This window comes from Corvus kubaryi, unplaced genomic scaffold, assembly GCF_017639235.1.
Source record: "Corvus kubaryi isolate FWS band 111438036 unplaced genomic scaffold, C.kubaryi_AGA036_p1.0 37383, whole genome shotgun sequence".
Taxonomy (NCBI): Eukaryota; Metazoa; Chordata; class Aves; order Passeriformes; family Corvidae; genus Corvus; species Corvus kubaryi.
Genome location: NW_024581125.1, coordinates 4,007,541 through 4,023,136, shown reverse-complemented (window position 1 = coordinate 4,023,136; position 15,596 = coordinate 4,007,541). Strand labels below are relative to the sequence as shown.

The window sequence follows — 15,596 nt, the reverse complement described above, 5'->3', positions numbered from 1 at the left end:
AGGGTCTGGCACAACATTTTCTGTTCTGAGTTTTGGGAGCAATTCAAGTCTGCACAGTGGCCAGATCATGCGTCCTGAATCCCCATCCCATGAGACAGAAGAAGATGCTCGACCCCTCTGGAAAGCAAAGATATGGGGAATTTCATTACTTCCAGTTCACTTTAAGAAGCTCACAGTTCAGTTTGTTTTCCAGTTCCCTGTTCCAGGGTTTGAAAAGTCTTCTAGTATGCCTGTTTTTTTTCTTAATTCATTTAGTCCCAGCTGGAGGATGGTGCTTTTCACCTTTCTATGGCCATTGCAAACTGCCAGTTGGATTTTTGTGTGTTGTCTTTTCTTCCAGCCCTAAATTTGTGCCCATGAAAGCCTTCTAGCCCTGTGTCATATCTAAAGGTTGTGTCCAGTGATTTAGCTGGAGCTGAAGAAAATGTGCCCAACAGCTATCAGGCTCTTGGGGTGCCTGACCTGCTGTAGAACAGATGGCCAAGAGATCCTTGCTGTTTTTAACAGCTCTCTGAGACTCTTGGCCAGTCTTTGTGGTACCCTTAACTGTAACTCAGTTTTCACAAAGGCAAATGACCTTTGCAGCAGTTAAGTAAAGCGTCTCAAACTTTCATGGTCTTTTTAAGGAGCTAGTGACAGTTTCTGTGCTGGTGGGCTGTGCATTCCTTGGGTTCATAGGGCATGGCCTTGCATGTGTGCAAAGGACATCCAAACAAATACTCAGCCTAGTTCTTTGTGACCTACCTTCACACAGCACATCTCCTGCAAGCTTCCAGGGCTGGGCATTGCTGGCTGGGAGCAGTGAGGTTTTCTGCCCAACTTTCCCCCTCTGGCTGAACTGGCAGGTCTGGCCAGAGGCAAGATGAGAATTCTGCAAAGGCTAAAGGGCCGGCAGCTATCTGAGACATGGGATGCTACCTTCTTCCTGATCACTGTGAATCCAGCCAGAGCTCATGTTCGTGCCGTGGCAATACTTTCCCGACTCTGAAGTACAGGGAATAATCAATGGCAGAGCATGATGATAATTGTTTAATCAGGTGAGAAATTATTCACATGTTTCTTCATCTGAGAAATGAAGTGCTTCTGTGAAGACCTTTCATTTCCCAGACTCTCTTTCACAAGACTCAGAAGGACATAATATTGTAGCTGTAGAATTAATTTTGCATTGCTTTGTTCTATATTTGTGTATTTGGAGTTTTAGGTACTGATTTCTTCCTCAGTATCTTTTGAGCATTTTCTAAGTGCAGTAAAAATGCTCCTCTTCGTAGTGTTGATGGCATGAAGATTTTTTGCCTTTTCTTTTATAGCCCTATTATACCTTTTTTACAACTTCTGTATTCTTAGTGCTTTTTGCCTACATTCTTGGACTTGTTTGTCAAGCTAAGAGACTAAACATTTTAGAAGCTTCGTAGCTAGGGATCAGTGTGCCCCAGACCCCAAGGTCCTCTCCAGAACACATTCTGTAAACCAAGATAGAACCATCCAGGGGAAGGCTCCTTGGGGAGGGGGGCTCACTTGAGCCTCTCATTGGGGAATCTTTGATAGATATGCTAATTAGTAAGATCTATAATGTTATACCCGATCTTTTGGGGGAGGGCATTTGGCGTGGTGCATTTCGATGCATATGACCTGGACGTGTGCACCTAAGGATCCTTAAAATAAATACCAAGGTAAAATCCCTTTTTCCCTTCTAACCGTGTATGACTCTTGATTTTAAGACCAGGAAAAGGCATCAGTTGCTGGCGACCATGAAGGGACCCTAAAGACCTTGAAACTCGCAGTCTTGGGTTGGAACACATCTTGCTTTGCCCCTCTCTTTGCCGGCAAATTACAGAGGGGCCGGAGCCACAGTCTAAGACTGTGACCAGGACTTTAGGACCCAGCATGGAAAGGCAGAAGCATGGAAAGAGAGGTGAGTGAAAAGGGGATCGATATTATCGAGATTGCGCTAGCACTAGGGAAGGAGATCTCAGAGGGGGTTGGAAAGATTGGGGCACAGAAGCCCACAAAAGGGGAAAACTTAAACTTTTTCCTGCAAAGTGTGGAAAGGAGGGGACGCCCTCCGTGGAGTCCACAGGAGCCCAGAGGCTGCACCCTATGCAGCTGCAGGAGTGGCTCAGAGGTTGGTTGGTTGGTTGGTTGGTTGGGATGTTGGGAAACTGTGGGTTTGAATCCTGTTGAGACCAGATTTTCACACGTGCACATTTACTGTTTGCTGAAACTAGTTGCTTTTTAGTATTTTAAAGTGCTGTTTTGAAGTGTTTGTGTAGTAACCTAGATAAACTGCCCGGGAAGTTGGAATTCCGAGGCCAGATTGCAGGCTGAATCCTGGAGTTAAAAGCTTCCCTCTGGCAGAGTTTTTCTGTCTGTGAGCAAACATGGGTGGTGTTTTTTCAGATGAAAATGAAAAAATCCCTTCTAACAGCCCATTGGAATTGATAATAAAACACTGGAGATGGCTGACAGGGCGAAAAACTACTTTGGACAGCTGAGAATTGATCAGACTGTCCACACGGGTTTGGCTGACTTTAAAATTAAGTCAAGGAAATCGTCCTCGCTATGGGAGTTTGGAAAGTGACATCATTACTGACCTGATGGTAGAATTGAGATCATTACGTAGGTTTGATGAGCTAAGATATGCAGAACTGTGTATCTGAACAGGGAAGAAGCATATGTAGTAGACAAAAGTAATATGGAAATGACTGAGGAGGAGAAAGGGAAAGAAAAAGCCGCAACAAGCTAGCTTGTATAATAATACGGACAGAGAAATCGATATGACAGATCTAGATATCATGGCCCTCCAGCTTTGCGCGATGGGGAGGGGTCTCCCCACCCTGTTCAACCACCAGGGCAGCCCGCACAGGTGGGGGTGGGGGCGGGAGGTGGAGGGACAGTGGCTCCGCCGTCGCCGCCGTCGCCTCCCCTGCCTCCGCCACTGTCCGAGCGGGGGCAGGGGAGGGAGCGAGCGGCCAGCTCCAAGTCAGAGGAGCGGCATGGAGCCTCCCCCGCCCCAGCTTCGTCAGGGGCGGAGGGCGGGCACAGAGGTGGGAGAGATGCAGGTATGCCACCACCCCCTGACAGCTCCAGAGGCAGAGACGGGGAAGGGGGAGGGGAAGGGGCAGGCTGGCCACCTTTCCCCGAGTACCCCAAACACGGAAGTGAAGGCAGAAATGGACACGGGCAATTGCGGCGGCATTCCCCGGTACGGAGAACCGCAAGTTTCCAAGCCAGAGACAGGAGGAGCCGCTCGCTCTCCCCACCCTGCGGCGCGGCCAACATTAAAGCTGAGGGCAGACGGGATGGCCCCGACCCAGGCGGCTCTTGCAGAACTAGGGACGGGAGCACCTGCTTGCAGCCCCTGCCTCCCTACCCCTCCACTGCCGCAAAAAGCAAGACAGTTCTTCATCAACATTTGGCTGGAACAATCTTTAAAACCAATGAAGCAATTTCAATCAAAAGCGAATGGGATGATTCTGATGCAGATGGTTCTCACGAGGAGGGTGGTAGAAGAAGGGGCAGGATAGCCCGAGAAGCTATGAAAGCAGTCAGTCCCGTCGCTAAACACACAAGGTCCAAAACAGATAAAGGGGGGAGGAAGAGCTTGCGTTAGAAGCACCTCTGAGACAGGCTGTGGGAAATCAAGGAGTCATTTATATAAAGACACCGTTTTCCCTCGGAGAATTACAGCAGTGGAAAAACTCAATTGGGAAGTACAGGGACAACCCGGAGAGAGTAGCTATGTGTGTAGAAATGGCCATAAAATCCCAAAATCCAGATTGGGGTGATCGAAATGTTATGCTAGATGAATTATTGGATAAAACAGAGAGAGAAATGGTCAGATAGCTATATAGCTATATCTGCTATAGAAACTCAAATTGCAACTGGGAGTCTCCAAGGGTCAGTTAATGATATCTATCCCTTAGCAAACCCTGGCTGGGATCCCAATGTCCCAGAACAGATGGAAAAGCTGAAGCGATACCAAAAATGGGTGGTTGTTGAGTTAATATCATATTCTGTGTTAAATACTTGAAAAGGTAAACTGAGTCAAGACACTGTGGATGTGATTGGAGCTACAGGGGTAAGTGAAACAAGGCCTTTTCTCCAACCTTTAAAATTTAAATTGGGAAAACACTGGGTTACTCACCAGTTCCTGTATATGCCAAATTCCCCAATGCCATTGTTAGGCAGAGATTTACTGGAAAAACTGGAAGCAGAAATTAAGTTTTCCAAGGAGGGGGGAGTGAAAGTTATAATCCCAGAATCTAAAATTATTGAAGCAGCTGCTATACTTGTACAGGAATGCCATGGAAAAATTCCCAAGGAAGTTGAAGAGGCTGTCATTCAAATAGTGTGGGCAATGATTCTCCTGGGAGATCCAAAAAAGCTGAACCTGTGAGTATTACACTCAAAGCAGGGGCTACACCAGTAAGGCAAAGACAATATCCTCTGAAATTAGAAGCTCGCAAGGGATTAGTACCTGTGATTGAAAAGTTTCTCAAATTTGGGTTGTTAGTGGAATGTGAATCCAGGTACAACACACCAATCTTGCCAGTAAAGAAAGCTGATGGTAAAAGCTACAGGTTGGTACAGGATTTGAGGGAAATCAACAAGATTAACAGAGGACATACACCCAGTGGTAGAGAATCCTTACACACTTTTGACAACACTAACAAATGAATTAGGGTGGTTCACTGTTTTAGATCTCAAGGATGCCTTTTTCTGCATTCCTGTGCATAAGAATATCCAAGAACTTTTTGCTTTTGAGTGGGAGAATCCTGAAACAGGGAGAAAGACTCAGCTCACCTGGACAGTTTTACCGCAAGGATTCAAAAACAGCCCAACCATATTCGGAAACCAGCTGGCAAAGGAGCTTGAGGACTGGAGGAAACAAGAACCAGGAGGAGCAGTTCTCCAGTATGTTGATGACATCTTGATAGCGGCCAAGACACGAGATGACTGCATCGAGCTCACTGTAAGTCTGTTGAACTTTTTGGGCCAAAGTGGGTATCGGATCTCGAAAGAGAAGGCACAGGTTGCCAGGGAAACAGTAATATACCTGGGCCTGGAAATTTTCCGTGGACATCGACAACTCAGCAGAGAGCAGAAGGAAGCCATCTGTCGACTTCCAGAGCCCCATACCATAAGGGAGATGCAGGCCTTCCTGGGAATGGTAGGTTGGTGTCGCCTATGGATATCGAACTACGGTATATTGGTAAGACCTTTATATGAGGTCCTTAAAGCAGCTGAAAAAAGGACAATCATGTGGACAGAGAATGCCAGGGCTGCATTTAAACAGCTGAAACATTCCTTGATGTCAGCCCCAGCTCTGGAGCTGCCTCACTTGACTAGACCTTTTGAACTCTTTACACATGAGCGACTGAATGTTGCTCTGGGGGTACTGGCACAGCACCTTGGAGACCAGCGAAGAGCTGTGGCCTGTTTCTCAACACAACTAGACAATGTAGCCCAGGGTTGGCCAGGATGCTTGAAAGCTGTGGCAGCAACAGTCCTTCTGATACAGGAGGCCCGTAAATTCACCCTTGGGCAGCACATTGTCGTGTATGTACCCCATGCAGTGATAAATGTGCTGGAGCAAAAGGGGGGACATTGGCTCTCCCCTAGCAGAATGCTCAAATACCAATCTGTGTTATTAGAACAGGATGATGATACTCTAAAGACAACTTCTGTGGTAAACCCTGCGATATTTTTATCATCCACATTACTTGACAGTGTGCCTGAGCATGATTGTTTGCAGACAATAGAGGAAACTTATTCCAGCAGACCAGACCTGAAAGATGTTCCTTTGAAGGATCCAGACTGGGAATTGTACACTGATGGAAGCAGCTTCATGAGAAATGGTAGGAGGATGACTGCTTACGCTGTAACCACCTCAGATAAAATCATTGCGGCAAAAGCCTTGCCTCCAGAGGAATCATCTCAGAAAGCTGAACTCATTGCACTAACGAGAGCTCTAGAACTGAGTGAGGGGAAGAAGGTGAACATATGGACTGATTCCAAATATGCCTTCAGTGTTGTGCATGCCCACGGAGCTATTTGGAAGGAACGTGGCCTGCTGACTGCTCAAGGTAATGAAGTTAAGCATGCTAAACAGATTCTTGCACTTGTACAGAGCATTTGGAAGCCTACGGAAGTGGCTATCATGCATTGCAAGGGTCATCAAAAAGGGAAAACAGCTCCTGAACTGGGAAATCGTTTTGCTGACAAAACAGCAAGGGGGATTGCAGAAAAAGGCATTTTTGCAGTGGTACCACAGAAAGAGATAGATTTGTCATCATTTACCCCAAAATACGATCAGAGAGATCACAAATTAATAAAGTTCCTTAAGGCTGAAATCAAAGAAGGTGGGTGGGCTGTTACCCCAGTAGGACAAGTCGTAGTTCCACCCCTTTGGGAAATAGCCCAAGGAGAGCATGAAAGTACCCATTGGGGAACAGAAAATCTCTTAAAACATTTGAGGAAAGTAGTGATAGGGAGAGGGATGACTGATATTGTACAATCTGTAACAAGCAAGTGTGAAACCTGCTGTAAAAACAACCCTGACACAAGCAAGAGAGTTGCGTTAGGAATGACAAAAACAGGAGATCTCCTGGGAGATTATTGGCAAATAGATTTTGCTGAGATGCCACGCAAAGAGGGATGCAGGTATATGCTGGTACTGGTTGACACCATCAGTGGATGGCCTGAGGCTTTCCCCCATCGCACCAACACAGCAAAAGAAGTAGTGAGAGCTTTGCTCAATCATATAATACCAAGATTTGGGGTTCCTTTGGGAATGTCATCAGATAGGGGACCACATTTTATTGCAACAAAGTGGTTGGGGAAGTTAGCAGGATTTTGGGACTTACCTGGGACCTGCACACCATACAGGCCCCAGGCAAGTGGCAAAGTTGAACACATGAACGGGACCCTCAAAACCCAGATTTGCAAGATTTGTCAAGAGACATCCATGACACGGGTTCAAGCCCTGCCTCTAGCCTTGCTGAGAGTCCACACACAGCCAAGGAGAAGGGACAACATCAGTCCCTATGAAATATTATATGGCAGGCCCTACCAGGTTCCACATATCCCAGGGGAAATTCATATGAGAGGTAAAAATGATTTGCAGAAATATTTAATGGCTCTGAGTTCCCCTTTGCAGAAGCTCCAGAGATTCGTCGTGTTATCCAAACCAATAGGATTGGACACAGCTGCTCATCCATTCCAGCCTGGAGACTGGGTCTACATCAAGTGCTGGGACAGCGACCCCTTGCAAGCCAAGTGGAAGGGACCATTCCAAGGTTTGCTGACCACTTTTACTGCGGTCAAGGTTGCTGGCAAGGGACCGTGGATTCACTACTCCAGGGTGAAGAAAGCTTCTGCTCCCGAAATCACCAAGAAGACAGAGATACAAATCAGAAAGATGCGGTTTAAACTGTTTTTTGTGTGTTTGCTGTTTGCCCAACTGGTAACCATGGTTCAGGGCTTACCCCATGAATTGCGTAAGACTGTCATCTAAAATGTGTCCAAGGTTCTTATGTGGACCAAAGTGGGAGAATTAAGAAAGATTTGGATGAAATTTGGAAGGGAACTCAAATTCTACAGGAAGTAGCTTCTAGAAATAACAAATTTTGATCATATTTTTGATACCCTCACCTTATGGTTACCAAACTGGGCCTGGGTAAAAGAATATTCGTAATAGCTGTAATTGTAGTTATTATCTGTGTAACAGCGTGTGGAGCAGCCAGTTGTGTAAACTGGTTCTGTGGGTAAAGAATAGAGTAGAGACTAGACAATGTAGAGTTTTGTTAGTCTCTAAAATGGGGGAAATGATGCCATGAAGATTTTTTGCCTTTTCTTTTATAGCCCTATTATGCTTTTTTTACAACTTCTGTACTCCTAGTGCTTTTTGCCTGCATTCTTGGACTTGTTTGTCAAGCTAAGAGACTAAACATTTTAGAAGCTTCATAGCTAGGGATCAGTGTGCCCCAGACCCCAAGGTCCTCTCCAGAACACATTCTGTAAACCAAGATAGAACCATCCAGGGGAAGGCTCCTTGGGGAGGGGGGCTCACTTGAGCCTCTCATTGGGGAATCTTTGATAAATATGCTAATTAGTAAAACCTATAATGTTACACCCGATCTTTTGGGGGAGGGTATTTGGCGTGGTGCATTTCGATGCATATGACCTGGACGTGTGCACCTAAGGATCCTTAAAATAAATACCAAGGTAAAATCCCTTTTCCCCTTCTAACCGTGTATGACTCTTGATTTTAAGACCAGGAAAAGGCATCAGTGTGACTAATGCAGAAGAAGCATTGTCAGATTTCAAGCTCTAACTGGGGTCCCTCTGTGATGTGCCATGCCAAGAAATAATGAGAAACTCTGCATCAGAGATGCTGGAAAATGAGCAAAAGAAGTGAGAAAAAACCATAGCAGAGAGCAGCCAAATGACTCATTGGAACAGCTTCAGCTTGGCTTTTCTGCTCATTTGCAGACTGAGGAAGGAGACTTGTCTGCTGAGTCCAAGGCAATGCTGTCTCATCTGGGAACCTTTCAAACCACCTCCAGACCTGTTCTCTTTTGATAAAATGATGCTGTTTTGAGAATTGTCAGTGTTATGTAGAGATGTTATAAGCTTGAGTCTAACTTTTAGTGGGTTAGACCTCCAGCCACTCTAAGTGGATGGAAGCTTTCTCCTAATTCCTAGTGGAGTTCTCAAAGCTGCCTTCAAAAGGGTCGTGGGGGTACTGTCCTGAGCTGACTGGACAGAGGAAACAGTGGGAGCACATCTGGAAATGATGTGTCTGGATGGGGCTTTTGAGCAACCTGGTCTAGTGGAAGGTGTCCCTGTCCATGGCAGGAGGTTGGAACAATATAAGCTTTAAGGTCCCTTCCAACCCAAACCATCCTGGGATTTGGTGACCTTCCTCTCAGACCAGAAGTGGTGGCAGGATGGCATGTGAAACTTCCCTCAGCTGAACTTATTAAAGGATGCAGCTCTTCATGGACAGAGCATGAACTGTTTATAGTTGAAAATGTGTTGAGGCTAGTAATGTAGTAGGGTTTTCTTTTTTCCAAATGGTGCAGTTCATTGGGGAATTTATCTGTCATTTACCTAAGGAAGATCCAAGCTGCATGTGGATCATTAAAGAGTTTTGTTCAGGTATATCTAATCCATTTTCTAACTGAATAGTTTGACTGCAACCTCCATACTCTGAGTAATGTGATTCACTCTTCTCAGCCTGGTTTCTTAAGAAGGTGAGGCTCTAGTATTTGCCTTGCTTGTTCATATTTCTGCATTCTTTCAGTGATATCTTTTACTTTTTTTTTTTTTACTCTAATTCCAGCAAAATTAGAAAGAAGGAGGGAAATTTGTAGGAAGGTGACTGCCTTCTTTATAGGTTTTGTGAAAATTGCAGCTGGGAAGAGTCCCAAATCAGGTCCTCTTGCAGTAAAATACCTATCATATTTAAAGCAGGAAAATCAAGAAGAAGATGTCAGACCATATTTCTGTTATTACAGAGAAAGTCTATTTCACCCTTGCTGACACCACCTGTCCCAAACTTGGGGTATAGGGAGTAAGTGCTAATATAATTCTCCTGGAGTTTACAAGGCAGTAATTGCACACTTGAATGCATAGACTGTTCAGTGGAAGGCTAAGTGATTTTTGGAATAAGCCAATGAGATTACTGCTGCTGAAAACCAGGGAACTGGGCCTACTGGCATTGTGAATATAATAAAAGAGAAGGGAAGATGATGAAAAGATGATTGTTCTGTTTTAAAAAGGGTCTGCATGCTCCCAAACCCCAGTACTCATTTGGGATCCCTACATCAGACTGTCTTCTCCATATGCTTGTAGAGCATGGGGTCAGCCCTCCTGGAATGAGGTATTTCCCAGCCTTGGGGGTTATAAACACCTTGGAGTTTATCCCCTGTGATGATGAACCACCAGGGGTTCCAAAATGCTTCCACTGGCAACTTACCACTTCTGGTCTGGAGCCCAGCTTCTTGCAGATGAATTTTTCAGGCTTGCAAACATTAAGCACTGCAGTCTAATAGGATGGTGAGCATAATTCTGGGAACTGCTGTGCTGTATCTGGATGTGGCTGTCACCTAACTGCCACCTGCTGTAGCTGTCACTCAGGTGGGGTTTGTCCTCTTTCCCATGGTGATAAATGAGCTCTGAATTCTCAACAAGGGTATCCCTGGATGTGGGATATATTTCCATCAAAGGTTGTATGTTATGGTGATTCTCTTGGAGTGTCCTAAAGTTTATTTCTGGAGGTATGTCTCTCTCTATTTTTCAGCCACTCATAAAAATCTGATCAATCCCTTCCTGTCCACTACTGGGGGTGTCAGGATGGGGGCGGAACACCTCATTTACAGAGAAAACTGTTCCAAAAGTCTTCTGGGAATAGGGGAAACCCCTGCAATTAAGGGGTGCTTTGTGTGTCCCCTGTGAGGAAGCTGTTTGGCATCATTGTGGTCTCCCCCTCACCACTTAGGGGTATCCTTGAAGAGGGGTATCTATAATAAAAGTTGGCAAAATGGTGGAAATATGATCGACTCCTCAGTCTCATAAAGGCCAGCAGCCGTTACGTGGAACATTTGCTCTTCCCTTGTATGCAGCTCTATACTACAGTGTAACTATTTAAGGGCCTGGCTCCAATGGGGTTTATGGAAAGCAAAATACTACCAGTGGATTAGATTACCGCCTGCAAACGCTGCAAATGCTGCAGCAAACTGCAACTGCTGCAAAATGAGCTTTTCACAAGGGCTACTTGACACGTGTCCTGCTAGCAAGAAATTCCCCGGCCATGAGTAGATGGAGTTAAATGGCTCCTCACAGTCTTGCTCTTTTTTCCCTTCCTAAGGCTTATGAATTGTTTTTAGTGCTGCCTCTGTGCCTTCTCCATTTCTGTCTGTCTTCCTTGATGCAGGCTTCAAGGGTGGCCAGTCATTAGAGTATCTATTGTACTTTTTTGGCCAAATTTGTCATCTTTCACCCTCTGGGGTAAGTGAAGGCATTGCAGGGCATCTGAGAGTGGAGGGTGGCTGCAAGTTCTCCTGTCCAGAAAAGAGGGTGGCAAAAAAAAATGGCTTTTCTGCCTCTGAAGTTGAGGGATACATGAAAGAGGACTTAATTTTCTCCTTTCCTTTCTGCTGGCACTCTTAGCATCCAGAATGTCCAAATACTGGGAATAGGGTTGTTCATGGGAGTTCCTGAACTTCCTCCTGGAAGTCCTGAGAGCTGAAGGAGGGTTCAGGTTTCCTTGTGATAAGCTGGTTTTGCCTTCCCCCTTACACTGCATTTTGCCTTCTCCTTGCTGTGCTGCTGTAAACTGGATTTGTGAAATGATCCAAAGTAAAAGCTACCACCCTTCTACCCCAGAAGTGGCAGCATGGAGACAGAAACAAGTGGGTGACTGAGGTAGGGAGAGAGGTAAAACAGAAGTGTCTGCTGCAGAATGAAGAGGCAGGGACCACCATGCTAAGGGTGAAAGCTGGCTTGGGGAACACTTGGGAATACAAAACTTTGTGCGTGAGGCAATAGCAGACTGTCTTGAATCAGCATTTATATTGAGAATAGTTTTGTTCTGCTTTTCCCCAACAACTTTTGAGGGAGTGGGTTTGATGCTGACACAGGAAGAATCCTGCAGGATTCAGAGATATACTGGTCCTCTCTGGGTCTCAGAGCAGCCGTGCATTGCACCTGCCCAGGAGGCAGAGATCTTCATGCTCATCCTCTGCTTTGAAAGGTTAATTATGCCAGTGGGGTGGCACAAGGGTGAAGGGCAATGCTCATCCCCAGACTCCAGATACCATGTTTGCAGTAGTGCCCAGCAACCTTTACAGGCTTGCAGAGCACCACCCAAGCCAAGCAACATCACTTCTGCAGTAGCAACATCCCTGATCCTTGCTCCAGAGCTGGGAAGGAGCTCTCTGAAGCCCAGCTGGTATGTTGCGATATTTTGTAATCTTTTGCAAAGACAGTGAGTGTAGGAGGAATGTAAATACATTTGTCCTAAAGTGAGAGTGGTGGTGTATCTGTTTCCAGTTCATGGTAAGGGGATGTTTGATGAGTGGCATCCTCAGTCTTGGAAGAGTTTGCTTGTTCTTTCAAAAAAACCCAAACAAACAAACAACTCCAACCCAAACAAATAAAAAATGAAAAATGAAACAACAAAAATCTGCCTGTCAGATATTGTTGGGATCCAGCCAAGACTTGGTCTTAAGGTCAGGCACAAACAAGCTTATTAGCTACACTTCAAATTTGACCAACTGTTCAAAGTTAAGTAATTCCCCCTGACTCCTACGTTCAGCTGTTGCAGAGGGGCTGGATCCTAAACTGCCCTCAATCAGTTTAAGTCCATGCAGCTCCAGAACTGGCCCACATAAAGGTAAAAAATACCTTTTGCCAAGGTCATTGAACTGTGCTTGGTAAGCTGAGAGGCACAGCTATGGAGATGCTGCAGTATCCATTTACACCATTTGTGACACTGAATTTGGGGGTTTAAGTCTATGTTGGCCTGGGCTTATCTGCTTCCTGCTGCATTAAGAGTGAGTTTGCATGGTAACACTGCACCCCCGCTGTGGACAGAGATCCCCCTGAAAACCTGAAACAGCACATGGCTGAGACCCCCTCACTCCTTGAGGCCCAATTTGTCCCTGTCCTTCTCTGTCCTCATGCATGCCCAAAGCAGGGGGTTGCTTCCCAAGGCAATCAGCAGGTGAGGGAGACCAAGGTTGCTCTAGCCCTGTCGGGGAGAGAGATAGCACTGCAAGCCCATCTACAGGAACCATTTCAGCTCTACTAGGCTGGGTTTTTCCCTTGACAAATACCTCAGTGATGAGCCTTGGTACCCTTACACATGTGCCCAGTTGGATTTTCTTGATACTCTTGCCATTTTGGGATGTACCCAATCCCTATGGCATTCTAGGGGGAGGTATGTTTGGTGCAGGAGACTTCAAAGAGCCAAGGGCAACCTGTGGAAAAGGGAGTATTTGACTCTCTATTTACTGCATGTTGGGAGTGGTTGGTGGCAGGGCTTGAGCAATGTCTGTAAAGCCGACGTGGGTTGATAAAGTATTTTCACCCAGTATGTGGAGCATTTCCTTGATAACTTGCCTAAGGAGCATGAGTTGTCCTCCCCTATAGGGAACTTGGGTGGCTTCAGGCAGGACTGGGAAAGATTTTATTTATTCATATATTTATATATATAGATATATATATTTTTTTTCCCCAGGGGTGTATATGACTCAGAGGCCACGCATTTTGGAAGGGCTTCTATGATTCTCACATCTGTCATCCCACACAGTACACAAATACAACCTCACTCGTGTGGGCTTTTTTGGTTTGAGTGACTTTCCCAGGAGCTGAATCCGAGCTCTCCGGAGGCAGGATTTAGCAGCTGAGGAGTGCGGATATGCGCTTGAAGTGACAGAGTAGCTGCTGCTGACAGGCTGCACTGCCACCTGCTGGGGCCACCAGCACCCTTCTGTGAGGGGTCCCCAAGCTAGCAACCCTGCTGGGGTGAGCCTGGCTGGGGTCCAGCCTGTTTCCTCGGGTGCTTATTTTGAGCTGATCTGCTGCCTCCTGCTTTGCTGGAGTTTGTCTTCAGGCACGAATAGCATGCAAGTTGTAACTCCGAGGGTTTAAATTTCCTGGTCTGGGTATTGGCCTTCAGGTTTCTTTCCTGGGTGCAGCTAAAAGAATGCAGGGGACACTTTGGCCAAGGGACTCAAGACATTCTGGGCAGGAACACGTGAGGAACCTGTGTTGTTCTTACCAATGTAAAAAAAAAATAACACGTAACTAAAAAAAAAACCGAACAAAACTCTTGCTATGAATTAACTGTATATGCTGGGAACTGGCCGGGAGCAGGACTTGTGGTCTTGAACCCAGCCGCGTTTCCTTGGGTGTTGTCATCAGAAAACCCCACTCAGATTTGGCCAAGCTATTATAGTTGGGTGCAAAAACATGGACAAAATAAAATAGGGGAAGATGGAAAGGTGAGACAGTGGTGCAGTGAGGTCTGGCTGGATAGCTTGTGAAAGCCAGCAGCTTTGAGGCCCCACTGGTTGCTTCTCCCAGATACTACATGTGGGATGTGCCACCCTTATTCTCTACCTGGCTCAGCTCCAAGCCTGCCAGATGGAAACAATGTCTGTTCTGGGGCAGGGGGATGAGCTGGGGTTTGTGGAGGCTGAGATCTCTTCTGCTGTGCTTTTTCCCTATTAACTCTAGGAGAGCATCTGCCATGCCACAAGCCAGCAGCCTACTCCAAAGTGGTTTCAAAGGGAAACCAGTGTGCATCAAATCACTGCAGTGGTAGTTCACGAATGGATTTATCAGCTCAGTGTGTCTGACTGCGAAGGCTACAGGGGCTGAGGACAGCTCATGGCAAGATTTTTTGGCAAAAACTTTAAATAATGTTAGCCATAGATTTAGTGTCAATGTTAATCACTGTTAGTGGGCATTTGGAAAGTTAGTATGTAGGAATGAGAAATGAAGTAATTTAGGCAGAGACAGCACTATCTGTTCTCTTGCACTATCTCTACGTCACCTCTTTGACAGCTGAGGCTGCTGTCAGCTCTTGAGAGCTGAAATCACGTCAGGCTCTCAGGAGACATGCACACCTACAGATGGCATTTGGTTAACAGTATTTGGGATGTTTTTCATCTTGCTGATCACACTAGTATACACGAGGTGAACACAAACTGAGCCAGATGGTAAAGCATTCAAAATGTGTTTTTTACTTGTTTCTTGGGAATATAGGTTATATTTTTATTTTTTAAACAAACCACCACCATGGACAAACACAACCATCACAAAGTGTCAAATATCTACACTTGTGATAAAGTCCCTCTCAGGCAACTTGTTGAAACAGGTGCAGTTGTGTTTTCAAAGCTTGCTTTGGTCCTGCTCCCTCCCCTTGGCACAAAGGTGGGAGGAAGTGGGCAGCACCACACCAAACCCCTGTATGAGAAAGAAAGGGTAAGCATTGAAACTGCACTATGCTGGTTACTCATCCTCGTTGCTGGACCCCCTTCCTCAAGACCTTTACCACAAACCTTAATAGAAACTATGGAAAACCAGGTTGTGTAGGACCTCAAGCAACTTAATATATGCTTGTGCTGGAGGGCAGGATCACCTTTATCTGTACCACTCCTGACAGCTTGGTCTTCAAGCCTGTACTGCTGGACAGCCCTGTTCCTCCTTTCATTAAGCAGGAGGGTACTTTCCTGGGAGGATCCACCTCTTCCTTTTGGTGGCCAGCACTGTGCACAGGTGTATTTTGGTGCAATTAACAGTAACTGTGGTCTCCAATGGAAGCCACAGAGGGAGGATGCAGCCTTGGATGGAGACAGCAGTGCAAAATGATACCCTGGGATTAAAGAACAGCCTGCAAGGGAAAGCCCAGGACTGGCCCTGATGGACTGGAGATGAGGGAAAACTATGAAATACTCTTAACACTCAGGGTGGCTGGAAGGCCACTGAGCCTCCAGGAGCTGCCAGCACAGCTGTTGTGGCATATGTTGATCTCTTCAGACATGAATCCTGGTTATAAAGCAAGGGGTAAAAATAACCCAAAG

The 15,596-nt window shown here is 45.9% G+C and overlaps 1 protein-coding gene across 1 annotated transcript; it reads left to right on the top strand.

The window, feature by feature from the left end:
• Nucleotides 1-1,884: 1,884 nt before the first annotated feature.
• On the top strand, nucleotides 1,885-7,927 carry LOC121668003. Its single transcript, XM_042035355.1, is given in 6 exon segments — nucleotides 1,885-1,912; nucleotides 2,850-3,503; nucleotides 4,035-4,355; nucleotides 4,358-4,611; nucleotides 4,613-6,086; nucleotides 7,160-7,927. Coding segments are annotated over 6 exon segments (3,003 nt in total). The 3' UTR covers nucleotides 7,432-7,927.
• Nucleotides 7,928-15,596: the final 7,669 nt, after the last annotated feature.